Below are 18,005 nucleotides of genomic sequence, written 5' to 3'. Positions count from 1 at the left end.
CGTTTATGAACTGACAACATACCAGTTCTATTTCCAAGCGTGTGGTCCCTGGGAGGTCTTAGACTTTGAGGTGAGCCGACCCCCAGCACCCAGTCAAAATTGTCTGCCAGGGAATTTTGCCAGCCACAGCTGCCGTTCTCAAAGGTGCAGGAAGTGCCGCATTCACTCTCATCTGTATTATCCCCGCAGTTGTCTTCAAAATCGCAGCTTTGTTCTGGTCTGTAACACTTGCCGTTCTGACATTGCCAATAGCCATGTGAGCAGGAGCCTGAAAGGAGAAGAATGGGGGTATCCTGGTGAATCGCACTGCCATGCATTCCAGCAAGGTTACTGGAAGGTTACATCACAGAGAGTTTGATATTTAGGAGAAGGAGGGTGGTCCAGGGCAGTTTTATTAAAAGCCTTTGGTTCCCCTGAAGTGCCAATCCATTATCAGTTTATTTCTTTTGTATTTTGTCAAGAGATTGCCTAAATAAATGACTGTTTTCCTTGTAAAGCCTTTGAGGGCAAGTTCCAGCCAGGCATTCCTTCACTAACAAAGCTTTCTAGTCTGACTTAATTGCTGACATTCTCCTTTCATGTGGTGTAGGATTAAACCATTCTATTTTAGCTGCAAAGTTGAGCTTAGTTTAGCAGCCCCAGTTTGGAAGAAAAAGCTTTTATATTTTAACTACAGAGGTTTGCCTTTTAATGCATTTTTCTTTTGCAAATGAGTTCAATGGGGTGATGTTGTCCTTTTTGTGCAGTAGTCCTGGCATTATTTAAGGATAATTCTGCTATTGTACAGCTTCAACACTGGAGGACTAATTTCACAGGATCCATTTCCAAGCTTTAAGTTTTCATTTCAGATCAGTTTCTGCAGGTCTGTGGATAAAAAGCAGCACCTACAGTATGTTCTCTAATCAGGAAGGGAGACAAACACAAAATTCTGAAAAGGACTCCCCATTCGCATTTTCCATTGTGCTCTGCCACAAATAAATGCACAAGCAGAATTTGATTTACAAATAGAACTGACACTATATTAGCTCACAGACATTAAATGATAATATGCACATATATGAAAGTTGTATAAGTGCAGGTAGAATTTGAATTAACTGATGGTAAAAAATCATATGGGGTTAAAAATATATTTCCAGTACCACTATCTTAATATAAAGGAGGATCTGATAGACCTAAATAAAATTCAGCTGCAGCTGGGTTTTATTGTGAGTCCAAAGCAACATGTTTATTAACAAAAAGAAAATAAGAGATGGTATATTCAGCTGGAGTGTTGGCAACCTTTGTCTCTAAAGACTCTCTTTAGGCCAGAGTGTAAATTGCAAATGACTCAAACTAAGTGAAAGAGAATTGTCAACTGAGAATTGTCACACCCCTTTGCTGCATGCATTGGGTAAGTTAAAAACAAGACTTGAATCACCAGATGTGCCAACAAGGATTAGACACTTTTTTAAATAAATAAAAAAATCCTCCTAATAGACATGCTTTAAAAAATAAAAATGACTTTTAACAGTTGCTCAAAGAAGGAAGAAAAAATCCTTAACAGAGGGGTGGAAGCCAGAATAAAGCTCTGATATGTACTTAGAAGAGTGAAGAAGATTAGGCAAGGGTTTCTGCAGCTGGAGACAAGGAAAATGGGTAGGCTCTGAGTAGAAGAAAAAGACCTGTATGAAGTTCATTGTTACAAGTTTATGGAAGCATCAATGTGGTTTTTATTAAAGAAAATGTATGAAAACAATCCCACCCAAAAGAATGCATTCATCATATCAATACATAAGTCAAGGTTTAGTTATTGTAACTTGCAAAACAGTTGAAGTACATCAGAAACCTATCCTCTTTAACAATCTGTAGTATTAAATGCAAACCGCAGAGAAAAACTATTAGGAGAGATATCTGGCAATCACCTCCATTCAGTTGATATTCATTTGGAAGGCAGTGTATACCACAAACATTTTGAGGGAAGCAATCTTCAGAATTTCAGTTATGTGCATTGTTCCCCAAAGAATGATATAAATTTGTTATTAAATCTCTGCCTGACTTAGATGGCATCAATTTTTAGGATGGCATCAATTTTTAGGAGCTAGATATTATAACCTCTAAATTCTTTTTATGTAATTGCCCTAAGAATTTAAACTTTTAAATTTATTTTCTTCAAACAAGGAATTTAAATTTTAGGATGCGGTCCATGCTTGGAAACCCTTTACCTTGTTCTTCATCATGATCAATAATTGCATTACCTATAGTATTTTGAGGTCCCTTTGCTTCCAATTTCATGTTGAAAATAAAGTTCTGTTGAAAAGCGGAACTCTTTGTTATTTGAGGCAAAAGAAAAATCTATCTTGAATCCTGGCATGAATGACTCTATTCAAGCATGTGCAATGAATGATATTACACTGTCTAACTGAGTCTGTTACGTGACTTGTTTCTGGATGTACTTCCACAGTATGTTTGTATGTTTTCTGTTTAAATGTCATATTTCATAACTGGGCAGGGAACAACTGTAAGAAAAGTTTTTTGGAGCTCTCTTCCTTTCCTCTCTACTTTTATTCTCAACCCAATGAATGTAAATATTATATAGGTTATTGTGGGTGAAATAGAGAAAATTAATTGAAAGGGACTTCTACCTAGTAAGGCTCAGTAACTTCTTCATCTGAACAGTGTTCCTTAAAAATTATTAGCATGTAGGTTTTTTCCCCTATGTACTAATTACATCGACACACTAGACTGTAATGGACTCAAAGGATCTCTTAGTGTCTTTCAGATCAATAATCTCCATATTGAGAATTTATACAAAAGAGGAAAACTGCTGCATTGGTCAATAATCCCCTTGTTTAAACAACTTGAGCAAAATTAATAGATAGAACATCTATATTTTAAAATACATAATTAGGGCAATCAATAATAACCTTTAATTATAAAGGTGCTTCTCTTAGATTTTGAGAAAAAAATGTTCCTGCAAACATCAAGAGAGAAAATAATCCTACTAGCAGAAATAGAGTATGGCTAATCTTCTAGATCAATGAACTTTAAAAGATTTAGAATAGTAATAAAGATAACATGGTATTTACATTGTAGCATTGAAGCAGAACAGCAATAAATTATGGAAAATACATTTATATTAAGAAACAGCATCAGCATGTGTTATTCATGTAAATTTCTAAATCTAGCAAGAATGGTTTGTTTCCTTAAAGAAGTAATTCCAGAGGGGAAAAAAATATTCTGTAATCTTTGAAACCATATGTTGTGCCATAACAGGACTTTTATATGAGCTGGATAATTTTTATATCAGTCTATGTCATTAGTACAAACTTCACTACTTTTTCAGGTTGTGTCTGTGCCGCGTTCTGCATTGTCCTCAGCATAAGACTCCTTTTTTGAATAAGTCCATAAAAACCAACAAACCAACCAACCAACCAACCAAACCCACCACATTTCACTACATACAGATCCTTTGTAAATGTATATATATTTTCTGTAAAGAAAATTAATATAAATTCATGGAATTTATTTTGTGAAATCATTTTTCACTCCCTTCATGTTATATTACTGTAATACCTCGCATGATCCATTATCCCTTGCCAAATAAGAACAGTTCAAAGAGGTTAGCTATGGGTTTTTCCCTTTGCACTACAAGAAGAAGCAAAAACATAAATTCTCCATCAGAATATTTGTTTCCCAGGCAAAGAAAATTATTACTAGAATTAAGCTTCATTGGCAATGGAGTTCAAATAACTTGTACCATATTAGAAAGTATGGGGATATTTGCATTGTGACTTAAACTCAAGCTATATCTTAACTGTAAGTTTTGACTTATCATTTACATCCTCAAGACCATGCTAAGAGACCATCAAAACCTGAGTTTCAAAACCTTCAAAACTGGTGAACCCCAATACAGTTTTCTTCACATATGTGTATAGCCTTATATACTTTAGCCTGTTCTATCAGCAAAGATCCAGAGCTCGGGTTTTCCCAACGGACCGGTTTCCCAGGACATGAAGTACATTCAACAATGTGAAAGTTATCTGTCTTTTATGTAATAAAAATTATTTATTCATAAAAACTGAGTATTTAGATACTCTTTTATCTAGTTTTCCCAAATCTTTCCTTTAAATATTTTTACTCCAGTAGTTTCCCAGACTGTAGCTAATATACGTTTAACTTAAAGAAAGAAGATGACAAATAGTTTATAGCAAAAGCCATATTTCTCCAGTAATGGTCACCAGTCATGTCCAGGAAGTTTATTTGAAACAGAGCATTAGTAAAGGCTCACAAACTTTTTCTCATAAGAAGTTAATAGAGCATATCAATTGTTTCCCTTTGAAGTGTATTTCCAAAGGTAAGTTGGGCAAAGAGTCAAGCAAAAAAAGTGATAGCCAAGGTTTTCTAGATAGTCAATGCATATACTAATTTATTGGCTAGGAATTGTCCTAGGAAATCATAGAATCATAAAATGATTTAGGTTGGAAGGGATCATCTAGTTCCAACCCCCCTGTCATTGTCAGGGACACCTCCTGCTAGATCATGTTGCTCAAAGCCCTATCTAAAGTGGCCTTGAACACTTCCAGGGATATATTTGAAGTCTTTCTATTCTAGAGACCTATTTGTGGTCTTTCTATTCACCACATGTGGGTCAAAATGAAAGACAATGATTGATCAGAGGACACAGTGTTCATCCTGACAGTGAGCACCTGAACGTACCATCATTATTTGGATAGTTTATTCTTTCTGAGAAATAAATTAAATCAAGTGTAAATATATAATCCTAAATTTTAAGTATTTTATATATATACATTAAAGACAAAATGCTACTTTTAAATACTTGTTTGGGGAAAAAACTCATCACAACTGTGGAATCATCTGCACATGGATAAAATGGAAATATAGACATTAGACTAATTAAAGATATCATATAATTACTAGTAAAAATGCTGTACAAATGAGGGACAGCTAACAGAGCTTAGCATTTTCTGAATAGGTTTCTAAAACAAGTGAACTCCATAATGTATTATAAATTGATGCAAAACCATCCTTCAGTTATTCTTTTGTTTTCCTTTGGAAGATTGGGTTGGTATGAACATGTTTTCTTCCATTCTCATTTAAAATGTTGTAAGATCTTTAGATGATCATCCTACATCTATGTCCAGAAAGACCTTACTTGCAAAGGTACTATATTTTTAATCACTCAAATTCTCTACTAGTTGTTTGTTTCCTACACAACATATACTTTGCCTTTTATTTCACCATGGTTTTATCTTCATCTTTCCCTTTAAGCAGGCATCAGCTTTTCTAATTTTCTTTAAGATACCATTTATAGCTTTAGAATGAAAATCCGTTAAAAGTTCTTACAAAGTGTTTGCATCTAATTTGTATGTAATGTATCTAATTTCTCAGTTCAAATAAATAAACAAACAAGTAAATAAATAAATAAAAATACATTATCCTATAATTTAATTTTCACTTGATCAAAAAAAAAATTGTGTCATATTTGCTTGGAAGGGCCATGAAAGGTTCCTACAAAATTTGTCTGATTACATACTTACATTGAGTGACCAAATAGAGCAAAACCAAAACTCACAAGATCCAGTGTTGGAAAATTGAAGTTAGTGAAATTCAAACTACACTGAAACGATTAACTAATTACAGATAATGAAGGATTGTGATAAATTCTCCATCATTTAAGGTCTTTGAATCAAGACTGAAACTTTTCCCAAGAAATATGCTTCAGTCCAACTAGAAATTATTGAATACATCCTGAAGTTCACTAGATAAAATCTTGGTTAGTTTTAGAGGTCAAACTAGATATTAATAATAATGCTTTTTGGCTTAAAAAATCAAATAACACCTTCATACCTTAACTTGCTTATATAATTATAAGTATGTATAAGAGATGAACTAAATGCTAGTCCATGCCTATAGTATCTTAGTCCATGCCTATAGTATCTACTAATACATTGGAAAATCTCACATTTCTCTGTGGGATTCCAGTCTTCTTGAAACTAGGCTTCTATAGAACTTTTCTTACTGGAAACAAATTAAGTATAATAATTAAACTGATAAAAATATATAAGATCGGAATGCCTAGAAATTTGCAAAACTGATTCTGTGTGGGATAACACTAGCAATGTCACTTGTCATAAGTATTTAACATTTAATTTTCATAATATAAATATTCATTTTCAGATCTTACTGTATTTCAGCATTGCTTTAAATTCACCAGGAAACTAAATCTTGCTTTGGAATCAGAGGAAACTGATTGATGATGACCATATTCCAAAAGTTTTTAAATTGGTACCTCTTAAACTTCTTGTACTTAGTTGTATTACCTATGTTTTCCACACTAAAATCCAATTCATATGAACGGGAATAGTCAGTTCTTAGAATAATATATCAGTCGGCTTGAAAAACTAGATCTACTTCAAAATATTTTCAAAATATTTCATTTGCACTCACATGGCTAGAAATATACCTGTTCTTAAATCAAAGCTACAATTCCTGTAGAACTATAATACTGTATAGAGGTCAGAGTAATTAATCATCAAGGTAAGTCTGACATACCAGGCATAGGGGATATCTGGTTAACTTAGATCTGTTTTATTTTTTCCCCTGAAACAACTACTGTATTATTATTCTTGCTCTGAGTTGACATTATTGGCTGAATTGTATGTCGTTTTGAAAAAAAAAAAAAAGTTAACATGAACATCTCTCCAATATAACTGAAGGACTGAAGGACACAGAGTAAAGTGCTCTGTTGATGATGCATAGAAGTAATGACTTATCAGCACAGGAACGTGAAAAGTACATCTTGCTTCAAAAGCAAAGCTTTGGAATTTACAAGAATTCTTAAAGGCTTTCATAAATTGAAGTGCTGGAAATAAATAAAAAGACTTTAAACCTACTATATATTATCATCTCTTTCTTAGAGAATAGTATGCTTTTTTGTCAGATTGAGTGGAAAACTTTGAATTTTAACTTTTTCTTAGTTGATGTCTTACTTTTCTGCTTTCACACGTAAACATGAGAAGATTCTATTTCAATAATCAGATCCAGTAATATTCATCTTCAGAATCACTAATAATCCAAAAATCCAGCAGAAAGGTAGCCTATCACTATTTCACCTCATAACCTCTACTGACTGTAGAGTACTGAAATATCTACAATTTTTGCTTTGTTCTGTTTGCTGGTACTTTATTGTTACTCATTAGAAAGAGATTGCAATTCACTTAGCTGCAGCTCATGGAGATGAGCCCATGCAGGAGCAGGGGATCTGGGGAGAGCTGCCACCTGTGGGGGACCTGTGCTGGAGCAGTTTGCTCCTGGAGAATGGACCCCGTAGTACGGAGCAATGTGGGAGCAGTTCTTGAAGAGCTGCTGCCTGTGGGCAGCCCCCACAGGATCAGTATGGGAAGGATGGCATCCCATGGGAGGGACCCCACATGGAGCAGGGGCAGAGATTGACCATGAAGGAGCAGCAGAGATGAAGTGTTAGGAACTGACCGCAGCCATCATTCCCTGTTCCCCTACACTGCTCGGCAGGAGGACATAGAAGAGGGTGCATGTGGGAAAGTGTTTTTAATTTGCTTTTAGTTTCTCACTGCTCTAATCTGCTAGTGATAGGCAATATATTATATTAATATCCTTATGCCGAGTCTGTTTTGCCCATGATAATAGTTGGTGAGTGATCTCCCTGTCCTTAGCTGAACCATAGAGCTCTTTCCATCATACTTTCTCTCCCTTTTCCTTTGAGGAGGGGGAGCGAGAATGCAGCTGTGGTGGAGTGCAGCTGCCCAGCAAGATAAAACTGCCACACCACTCTACACACTTTAAGACATATCCATTCTGTGACATTAGGGAGTTTTGCTGTGTTTAAAATTACAAGAAATCCTCAAGGATAAGACAAGCTGTAGGCAAAATAGACATCAGAGACCCTTCACATTCCATTTATTGGACGTACCATAGGCGGGGCAGGGGAACTCTAAAAGCACTATTATAAAGAATAAAAAAATAAAAACATCAGTCTAAAGTGCTTAGGTATATGTGAATATGCATTCACTCAAAAAACATCAACAACAGTTTTTGACTAGTGGAGTTCTCATTGGCTCTTTTAATCTCCTCCATTATTATAGCACTGGTATACTAATACTTCCAAGCAGTAGAAATAGCACATACTTTCTCATGTTGCTTACATAATTCTAAATGTATTTGGTCTATAAAACATATTAGCATGTCAGCTTAAAAACAAATTCTCAGTGAATCTCTTCTGATGGAAATTCCTCATGGTAAATCAGAAGAAACTTACGCCTGGGCTCACTAAGGGAGACTCTTTGAATTGAAATAGCATTAAGACTGTTTTGTTCCTTGACAGAAAACTAAAACAAGATACTAGCATGTTTAATGATTATTCCAGTGCTAGTAGGGTGGATTAAGTCTCATATACATGTATATATATAGTATAGTGTGTATATATATATATATATAGTATATATATGTATACTTTCCTAGGAAAGTTGATGTCTATGGATAATGTGAACAGGAATACAGCAATTCTTATATACAATATACAATATTCCCTTTCCAAATCCAAGCAGAAATATACAACCTATCTTGTTGAAGAAAGACAAAGAAACACAGACAAAAAAGCAATCCACATGTACTTTAAGCAAAAGCTTTTTTCCAGAAAAAAATAGTATTCATCATATGCATTTGCTACCTTAAGAAAAATTAAATACTGATCTTAAAAGCTTAAATCACTTACTTGAGTCAACTCCTAGAAAATAAAATGAAATAAAATGAAATGAAATTTAGGTTTGCAATATATTAAGCCTAAATACTCCCAGCTTGAACTCCTTAGCAAGAACACAAGCAGAAGATTGCTTATATACAAAATCCAAAATACTTAAAACATGTTCAATAATTTAAAATATTTTGAGACTTTAAACTATTTAAATGTTTTGCTTTTGCATATGCATTCTCGTATCAAAAGGCTTAAACTCATTCTGCGCCTCCAGCTCTCCACCCTAGAAGTCAGACAAACAAACCCTGTGCTCTGTGCTAATGTGAGAATATCTTGGTTCAGCAGCTCTGGGATGAAGCTGGTAAAGTTGGCTTCTGAAGGTCTCCAGGCTTGACTTGAACTTGAATCACGCACTTTAGAAGTACAGCTCACCTAAACTGTGCTTTATAACTGTACATTGAAACCTTGCCCAGACAGCTAAATGTTACAGTGTTTGGGTCAAAGCCAGGAGTGATGCATAGCTGATGACATTTCTGACTTAGAGACCAATGTGGCTTAGTTATAACCTCTGGTTTAAAGATCTAATTGCTATTTGCTTGCTAAAGGGTTGTTGCCCAAAGCATATGGTGTAAGGGGACCTGAAATGCATTGATGAATCTGTTTTGTACAATTTGCCAGAGCTGCTGGACTGTGCTCAGTAAAAGTGACAGGTGGAAAATGCTTCCCTCAAATTCTACGCAATGCCTGGACTACCAGCTCTCATTTACAATCACATCCCTGACTCTTGAGGCCAGAGGATGTTCTTTTGTAGGGATCAGACCTAGGTGAGAAAAAGTGATGGACATGGAGTCCCAGGGTCTGAGCACCCCTGGTTCCTCAGCTAGAAGGAGCAGAATAAACTACTTTTAGGAACCCTTTCTCTAGTAAATAACAAAAAAGACATTGTTTAACCAGTAAAGTACAAAATAGTCACTGACTGTTAAGTGTCCTCAAGATTATATTGAGACTTCAGAAGTCTCTTCCAGGAACTGTTTTTTGTTGTTGTTTGTTTTTTTTTTGAGAAGTTAGACACTGTGAGGTGGTTCAGAAAAGTCTTTAAATTGGCATAAGACTGTCTAGTGTTCAAAGGGGAAGATACTGAATGATGTATATGTATTAGTTTGGGATTATTCCCAATTACAAATATCAATATAATCACTTTAATCAGTGTTAATATTCAACAATATAAACATGTAGAATACAAAGGAATCCTCAAAGAAATATCCTTAGTGATGTACAAATGGATGTACATAACTGCAGCTAATGTAATTTGGTGAGAAATCCTATGAACAATTGCAGAATTTAAAACCAGCTCTATATAAACTCTTCGGCAATACTTGAGTAAGAGTCAGATGTAGGCTAAACTAAAAAAGTCCAAAACTGATTAAACTGAATCTCATGGCACCTATAAATCCTAAATCTCTCATTGCTCAGAAGGAATAAATTTTGGGATTACTGCATTCACCAGATGATATTACAGAACTTTCTATCCATCTCAGACAGAATGCTATATTGAGCTAAGGAGAACAAGATGATTAAAAGATTTTATTGATGCCTTGACCAGGTTTCCACACACCTTTGAGCTTCCACTAGAAAGGCCAATAGAAAAATGAAAAATGTGTTATGCCTTGTGGAAGGGAAAGATACCAACAAACTCTAATCACTCAGTATCTCAAAGAAACACGTATCTTCTAATATGGTCATCTTTTCCTTTTCCTCTGTGTAACAGTCATGTTTGTTGTTAGACAATGAAAGTGAAGAGGATGAAAACTATACTTATGAAGTTAGCGTAAGTAGTCTGAGGTGAGATTCTGCAAGTAAAGGTTGTATTAAGAACCTGTATATTTCAAATGTCACTGGTTAACATCTCCTAATGTGATTAAGTAGTTCTGCTCCTTACGTTTCTCCAGAACAATATATTTTATCATTAAAACCATTAAAACAAAAGCAATTTTTATTGATTATCCTCATTTATGTCTTCCAAGCACATCTTTATATCAACCAAGCACAATGATTTATTTCCCAGAGCAATGATAGCTCTATTAATTGTACCTCAATTCAGAATGCATTCATCTATAGTGGCACTTTTTGAGGCACACAAGCTTAATAAGTGATTGAGCGAGGAAAGAGCAGAAAAGTTTAAGATTGGAAAGAGAGCCCTCATGAAATTGTGTTATTCTACTTCATGGGAAACTGGGTCTTAAAAGAAATCACTCAAATCACAAAGTCCAGTTTGGTGTTATGAAAGCTAACAATCTCAAGCAATTCCTCTTCCTTCAGTATAACCAGTAAATTTCTCCATTTTCGCTACCAGAACACTATTTTTTGGTCTTTACATAAGGAACATTTTTAGCATCTAGCCTAGATTTACGTATGATCAGTTCAGATGCACTCATTCCTTTGCAAGCTCTGCCATTCAGCTGTTCTCTGCTGAAGAAAGGAAGGTAAGGGAAACAAACAAAAAAGTATAAATAGATCTGAAAATTAATAACCAGTAATCACAAAACTCATATTTATCTGACACAAACTTTCACCTGCAAGTCCCACAGAAGCTAAATACTTTCTTAAAATATTCTTTCGAAGCCTAGCCAACACTGCCAACTTCAAAATATGGATGAATTCTAAGCTATGGTTGTGTCGAAATCATTAGAATCCTGTGGCATTCTAATTTGTGATGAATTAGGTCTCATTAGTTCAAAGTTAAGAAACCAAATGCAAGATTCTTTTTGCATCCAAAATATATCTCTGAGTCTTTCCAAGTTGACAAATCAGTAGATGATGCTTTGTATGCACCGTACAGAGCTACAACACCAGATACTAACTTGATAACCAAGCTCTCAAATTAGCATTTCTAATCCGTAGAAATTGTTATCTCCACTAAGGTGCCAATCCTCTCTCAGAATTCAGTAGTTCAGTCTTGGGTTGTTCCTCAAGGACAGAAGGCAAGAATTATGCTCTCCCTTGGTTAAAGCAGCCTTACTTTAACTTCATGACTGAAATAGATTTTTGACCGATGTATATCATCTACCTGGAAGTTATTCTCTTTGGAAATTGCATTTGGATGCATCTGAATGGCTCCTAAAAGTAACTATACAGAATCATGTAAGAATCTTTCACAGAAATTGATTCCAGAGGGAGTAAATTGTCTGATGTACATGAATCCATCTCTGGCCCTGTTTGGCACAGAGCAGCAATATCTCTGGTACAGAAGGGATCTTTTCCTCTTTGTATGAGGAGGGAGACAAAATGTTCACTTAAGATAGCACAGATAGGACTACTCTTAAGAAAAAAAAAAAAAATGCATTGACATTCTGGGTCTCATTCACTGAAATTGATGGAAACTTTTTCTTAATGCAACACCTTGTCATACTAAATCATCCGCATGTTCATCACATAAAATAGATTGCTTTGTTTTTTGTAGAAAAACATTTCTCAAGTCAGCTTTTATCAGTCTAATAAAATAATTTGTGATATCACATCTTTTAATGCTTTTTCATTCTCTATCCAGTTACACAAAGTGCTCTGTATGACACTGAACAAAATATGTGTTTATAAACTATATTGCTCAACAAGTGTAAGCACACATTCAACCAGCGAAAAGGTCTGAAATGAAAAACAATAAAAATAAAGCAGTAGAGTTAACTTTAAATTTATTGGATGACAACAAGTTTTTCATGCAACCCTGCATAATCACAAATACCTCCTTAAAAACATGTAATAAGTGGAGAATGGGAAAATATCATATTGTACACAAATGCAAAGAGAGCTATTACAAGAAAGGTATTTGGCTGTTGTGCTATCAGCAGGCCTTGTAATTTAATTTGGCTTCATAGAATAACATTTACTACAAATACCCTGGAAACATTTCTGTTAAATTGACTAGCGGTGTTCCCCAGGGGTCAGTGCTGGGTCTGGTCTCATTCAACATCTTCATCAACGGCCTTGATGAGGGACTAGTGTCTGCCCTCAGCAAGTATGCCAATGACACAAAGCTAGGAGGAGTGGCTGACACACCAGAAGGCTGTGCTGCCATTCAGCGAGACCTGGACCAGCTGGAGAGATGGGAAGGAAGAAACCAAATGAGGTTTAGTAAGAGCAAGTGTAGAGTCCTGCACCTGGGAAGGAACAACCACATATATCAGTACAGGCTGGGGCATGACCTGCTGGAGAGGAGCTCTGAGAAGGACCTGGGGGTCCTGGTGGACGACAGGTTGACCATGAGCCAGCACTGTGCCCTTGTGGCCAAGAGGGCCAATGGGATCTTGGCATGCATTAAAAGGAGCAAGGCCAGCAGGTCAAGGGAGGTGAACCTCCCCCTCTACGCTGCCCTGGTCAGGCCTCATCTGGAGTACTGTGTCCAGTTCCTGGCTCCCTGGTACCAAAAAGACAGGGATCTCCTGGAAAGCGTCCAGAGGAAGGCAACAATGATGATACGGGGCCTGAAACATCTTCCTTATGAGGAATGGCTGAGAGACCTGTGTCTGTTCAGCCTGGAGAAAAGAAGACTGAGAGGGGATCTCATCAATGTGTATAAATACCTGAGGTGTGGGAGACAGAGGGATATGGCCAACCTCTTTTCAGTGGTTTGTGGGGGTTTACAAGGGGGAATGGCCACAAGATAGAGAACAGGAAGTTCCACACTGACATGCAAAAGAACTTCACGGTGAGGGTGATGGAGCACTGGAACAGGCTGCCCGGGGAGGTTGTGGAGTCTCCTTCTGTGGAGGTATTCAAGGCCTGTCTGGACATCTACCTGGGCAGCCTGCTCTAAGAAACCTGCTTTGGTGGGGGGTTAGACCCAATGATCTTTTGAGGTCCTTTCCAACTCCTTCAATTCTGTGATCCTGTGAAATAATACTTTTCTATTATTTGACAAAAGATTTAAATTATTCTTTAGTTATACTCAAGCTGAGATGTAATACCTGAGATTTAATTGTTTTAAGGTAAAGGTGTGATAAATTTGAAATTTTATGCAGAAAATTCATAAACACTTCACCAAGATTAGAAGAAAAAAAAAAAGTACTACAATACTAGGTGTCTGCAAAAAAAAAAAAAAAAAAAAGGCAGTGCTGAATAAATCACACAGAATATTAAAGATATTGAATTCTACCATTATTTCAATTACATTAAAGTCCTTAAAAGAAACAGAAAGATCTTCAAAGCAAATGCAAATTAAACAAGAAACCATGTTTGAAGGACTTTTCCCATACCAGCTATAAATTAACCCTAATCTCTTAATTTCTATCATTTGAAAGCCAGTATTCTGAAATTTTAAATTCTCCTCTGCAGCTAGTCTGGTATTAACCATCATCCTTAGCCTCTGCCATGAACCTTGCTGCATGTGGACACCATACCTGTCATCTGTGTAACAGTGAATTAATGCAACTGAAGAAATTTTACCTTGAGCTTTCCTTCCCTGATTTTGCCTTATATGTCCACAAGTAATTTGCACAGTAATATCGGAGGTGTTACTTTCCATAGTATTACCTGCCAGAGACCATGCAGTCTGAATTTAATGTCTAGAATCTAAATTAGTGTCTTGAATCTAAATTAGTGTCTCCTTAATTTCTGGCTTGAATAACTGCAGCATCCAGGTGTGGGGCAATGCTACTGCAGTTCTGTATGCAAAAATGTCTTTGACCTGGTCTGAGCAGAAATAGATGAGGGACTGAAGGCCTGAAATGACACCCTGTAAAAGCAGATAAAAAGCAAAAGGATTTCAAAGGAAGAATATTGGAATAGAAGGATCTAATGAGAAAAAAAATATTTATTTATTTATTTATTTATTTATTTATTTATTTTAAATCAACTCATCTCTTTGTTAGATGTATGAAGAAGGGAATATAGCCACTCCAAGCAGCAGGTTGCAGCCACTGGACATGACCAGAAGCAGACATCAGAGGGAGAGTACCTCATGCACTGCCACCCCACAACTGCTTAAGCTACAGCTAAAGGAATGCGTGTCACATCCCAAACGAGATGCTGCACCAATGTTATAATAAACAGTCTCTGAGGCTGTCAACTTAACTCCTCAATGTCACATCACTTGGCAGTCATTTCTGCTTAAGCTAGCAGCAAAGCAAATCAGAAATAATTTCTGGTAAGTATAAACAAGTGTTGGAAAAAGAGACATAAAACTAAAGATGTGAAAAAAGAGTTCTAAAAAAAACAAAAACAAACAAACAAAAAAAACCAACAACATTCAGCTCACAGAAAGATATACATTTATGTTGTGTCTAAATTCCCATTAAAACTGATTGGGATCTAGTTGGTATAATCATTGTATTTCAAAGAGTGATGACATCAAGCTAAAATAGAAACCTAGAGTTTTATTTGATTCCTCACACATAGAGCAGAATATTCTTCCTCATTAGCAGCTGCTCCACCTGAGGGCATAAGCTTTCCTTGTATCCTGTGCTACGCATCTGTCAGCACCACAGAGATTTCTCCTGAGTGGCTGGGCAGCAAAAGAGCAATATAGTATACTGTCTATAATTGGAATTTAGATACATAACACATTGAATCACATCTAGACATCTTATATAAGTCTTGGAGCTCAATCCCACACTAAATAGTTCAAGTCTTATATAAGCCTATAAAATTTGGATTTACTTTTTGTAAAGATTCATTATGCACATTAAGCTGGTTTTATTCATCTCTCTCCTTCGCCCCAACTTCATTTTCACTCAGAGATCTAAAAGTGCAACACATCAATATGAGGGATTTCCTCAAACAAATAAGTATTTACTAAAATGGAAACACAGAAAGAACCTCTCATCTCTCCATTTCACTAATGCATTTCCTACCTGGTCTGGCAAAAAATGAAAATCTAATTTTTTTTGTTCTTGTTGTTGTTTTGTTTGTGTGCTTGGTGAAGAGCATGTGACCTCAATCAATAACCTTCCGTCTTTTTTTTTTTTTTCTGGAGGACAACTTCTATGATTATTGGTGATTATTCTTTATCTGTGTTCTGGGTTGCTTGGAGTTTCCACATATCAAAAAAGCACTTTCTCAGTTTCCATTTCTTCAATCCCTTTTCCCTGCGTGAAGCACATTAGGTGATCTGACTTTTGATCGGTTGAGCGTGGTATTTCCACACTCAGAAATGCCTTGAGCATTTTGACTGCTAACAGTCTCTATGCCACTTATTTGTCTACCCTACCACTGAACCCCAAACTAGGCACATTAGGTATCTTTTCTGAGAGCTACAGTATCATTCCACTTGGGAGATATTCTATGTTGAAAAGTTTGCAAACAAAATTAATCCCCTAATGAAAATGAAGCTGTGCAGTGAAATGCCTCTACTCTTAAACTGAGCTTCCAAATAACATTTACAAATATATAGTGAAAAATAACATTATTTTTTTTTTCACTCCTGTATATATAATATTGAAAATGCAAACATTTTGACTGGCTAAGTAAAACACAGTCTGGATTAATTATTGATAACGTGTTGAATAGCCTCTTCAGATTGTTGCTACAATTAGAGAGGGAGAGAAAAGAAATACGTACATGCCTGCAGGCTTAACCACACACGGAAATGTTGTTCCAGAATATCTAGGTATTTGAAAAACCCAACAAAGATGTACTTCACTGTAGGTAAAGTAGGATTAGATCCTGTGAAATTTAACTTTACTTTCATAGAGAAAAACAACAACAACAACAACAGCAAAAACTCTTTATACTTCTAAGAATATCCTATATTGCAGCATTATTTCTCTACCTGTATATGTGTAAGAGAAAAATAATATCAAGACTCTAGTAAGAGGAATTGTTTAGCCAGTCCTTGGAATGTAAAGGGTTAGAACTTAAGTCTTCCTGGTAAGGTGAAAATAAGAGTGGGGTTCTTTAACAGGGAGTCTCCTTTATAAGTATACTATCAGGAATTACACTTTGCCATTTCAACAGGCTGTGTCACCTGCTGCTTAAGAAACTCATTCTAGCCTTGAAAAAACATTTCTCCTGACCTGACATTTATTTCTTTGACTGGGTCTCCATGGCAAGGTTTTTGAATGCAGGGGTGGCTTAGAAGAATCTAAGAAGCTGCCCCATGGGTGATTAGGGCCAGTTTCATCTGTCTCCAAAAGGGATGGGCCACTGGCTGGAGGGAGTTGAATCAGTAAGCAAAGCTGTGTGCACCTCTGTGAGAGCAGATTTAAGAAAGGCAAATACAAACAAACAAATAAAAACTGCAGTGCAACAACAGCTGGGAGAGACAGTGAGCACCAGCCCTGCAGTCCCCAAGGTGAGTGCAGCAGGAGGGCAGGAGGTGCTCCAGGCACACAGCAGCAGTTCCCCTGAGGCCTGTGGAGAGGCCCCTGGTGGAGCAGGCTGTCCCCCTGCAACCCATGGGTCCCACATGGAGTAGATCTCCATGCAGCCCGTGGAGGAGCCCCCAGTGGAGCAGGTGGATGTGGCCTGGAGGAGGCTGCAGCCCGTGGAGAGCCCCTGCGGGAGCAGGCCCCAGGCCAGAGCTGCAGCCCGTGGAGAGGAGCCCATGCAGCAGCAGGGGATCTGGAGGGAGCTGCCACCCATGAGGGACCCGTGCTGGAGCAGTTTGCTCCTGGGCAATGGACCCAGTGGGACGGAGCCATGTGGGAGCAGTGCTTGAACAGCTGCAGTCTGTGGGCAGCCCCCGCAGGCTCAGTTCAGGAAGGATGGCATCCCGTGGGAGGCATCCACATGGAGCAGGGGCAGAGAGTGACTGTGAAGGAGTGGGGGAGACAAAGCCGTGAAGGAGTGACAGAGATGAAGTTTTATGGACTGACCACAGCCCCCGTTTCCCATTCCCTTGTGCTGGTTGTGGGGAGGAGGTAGAAAAGGGTGGATGGGGCGTGGGAGGTGTTTGCTTTTAGTTTCCCGCTGCTCCAGTCTGTTAGTAATAAGCAATAAATTACATTAATCACCCTATGGTGAGTCTGCTTTGCCCATGGCGATGACTGGGGAGTGATCTACTTGTCCTTGAGCCCTTTACATTGTATTTCTGCCCCCTTTCCCGTTGAGGAGAGGAGGAGTGTGACAGTAGTTATGGAGCTCAGCTGCCCAGCGGAGTAAAACCACCACACTGTTCTGTGACACATTTCACAGAAATAGATCTGCGGAGGCCCAAGAGCTAAGGAAATTTCTGGAGACTTTAAACTGTTCTGCGAAAAAGAAAAACAAGTGCTGACAGTGCCCTATCTCCAAGGACCTTAGATGACATTAATCATGGTTTCTGTCCACTTTCCAGAGTTGTAAT

General features: G+C 37.2%; 1 protein-coding gene across 1 annotated transcript in view; it reads right to left on the bottom strand.

Annotated features, from left to right (window-relative positions):
* The window catches only part of MALRD1 (MAM and LDL receptor class A domain containing 1), a 258,192-nt gene that overhangs the window by 126,925 nt on the left and 113,262 nt on the right, over positions 1–18,005 (bottom strand). Inside the window, exon 27 of the mRNA XM_038174819.2 lies at positions 23–268. Within this exon, the coding sequence (XP_038030747.2) occupies positions 23–268 (246 nt within the window). The remainder of the gene's footprint in view (positions 1–22; positions 269–18,005) is intronic.

The sequence above is a fragment of the Anas platyrhynchos genome, chromosome 2 (genome assembly GCF_047663525.1).
Source record: "Anas platyrhynchos isolate ZD024472 breed Pekin duck chromosome 2, IASCAAS_PekinDuck_T2T, whole genome shotgun sequence".
NCBI lineage: Eukaryota > Metazoa > Chordata > Aves > Anseriformes > Anatidae > Anas > Anas platyrhynchos.
The sequence above is the reverse complement of the archived record's forward strand: the minus strand, read 5'-3'. Positions and strand labels throughout refer to the sequence as shown.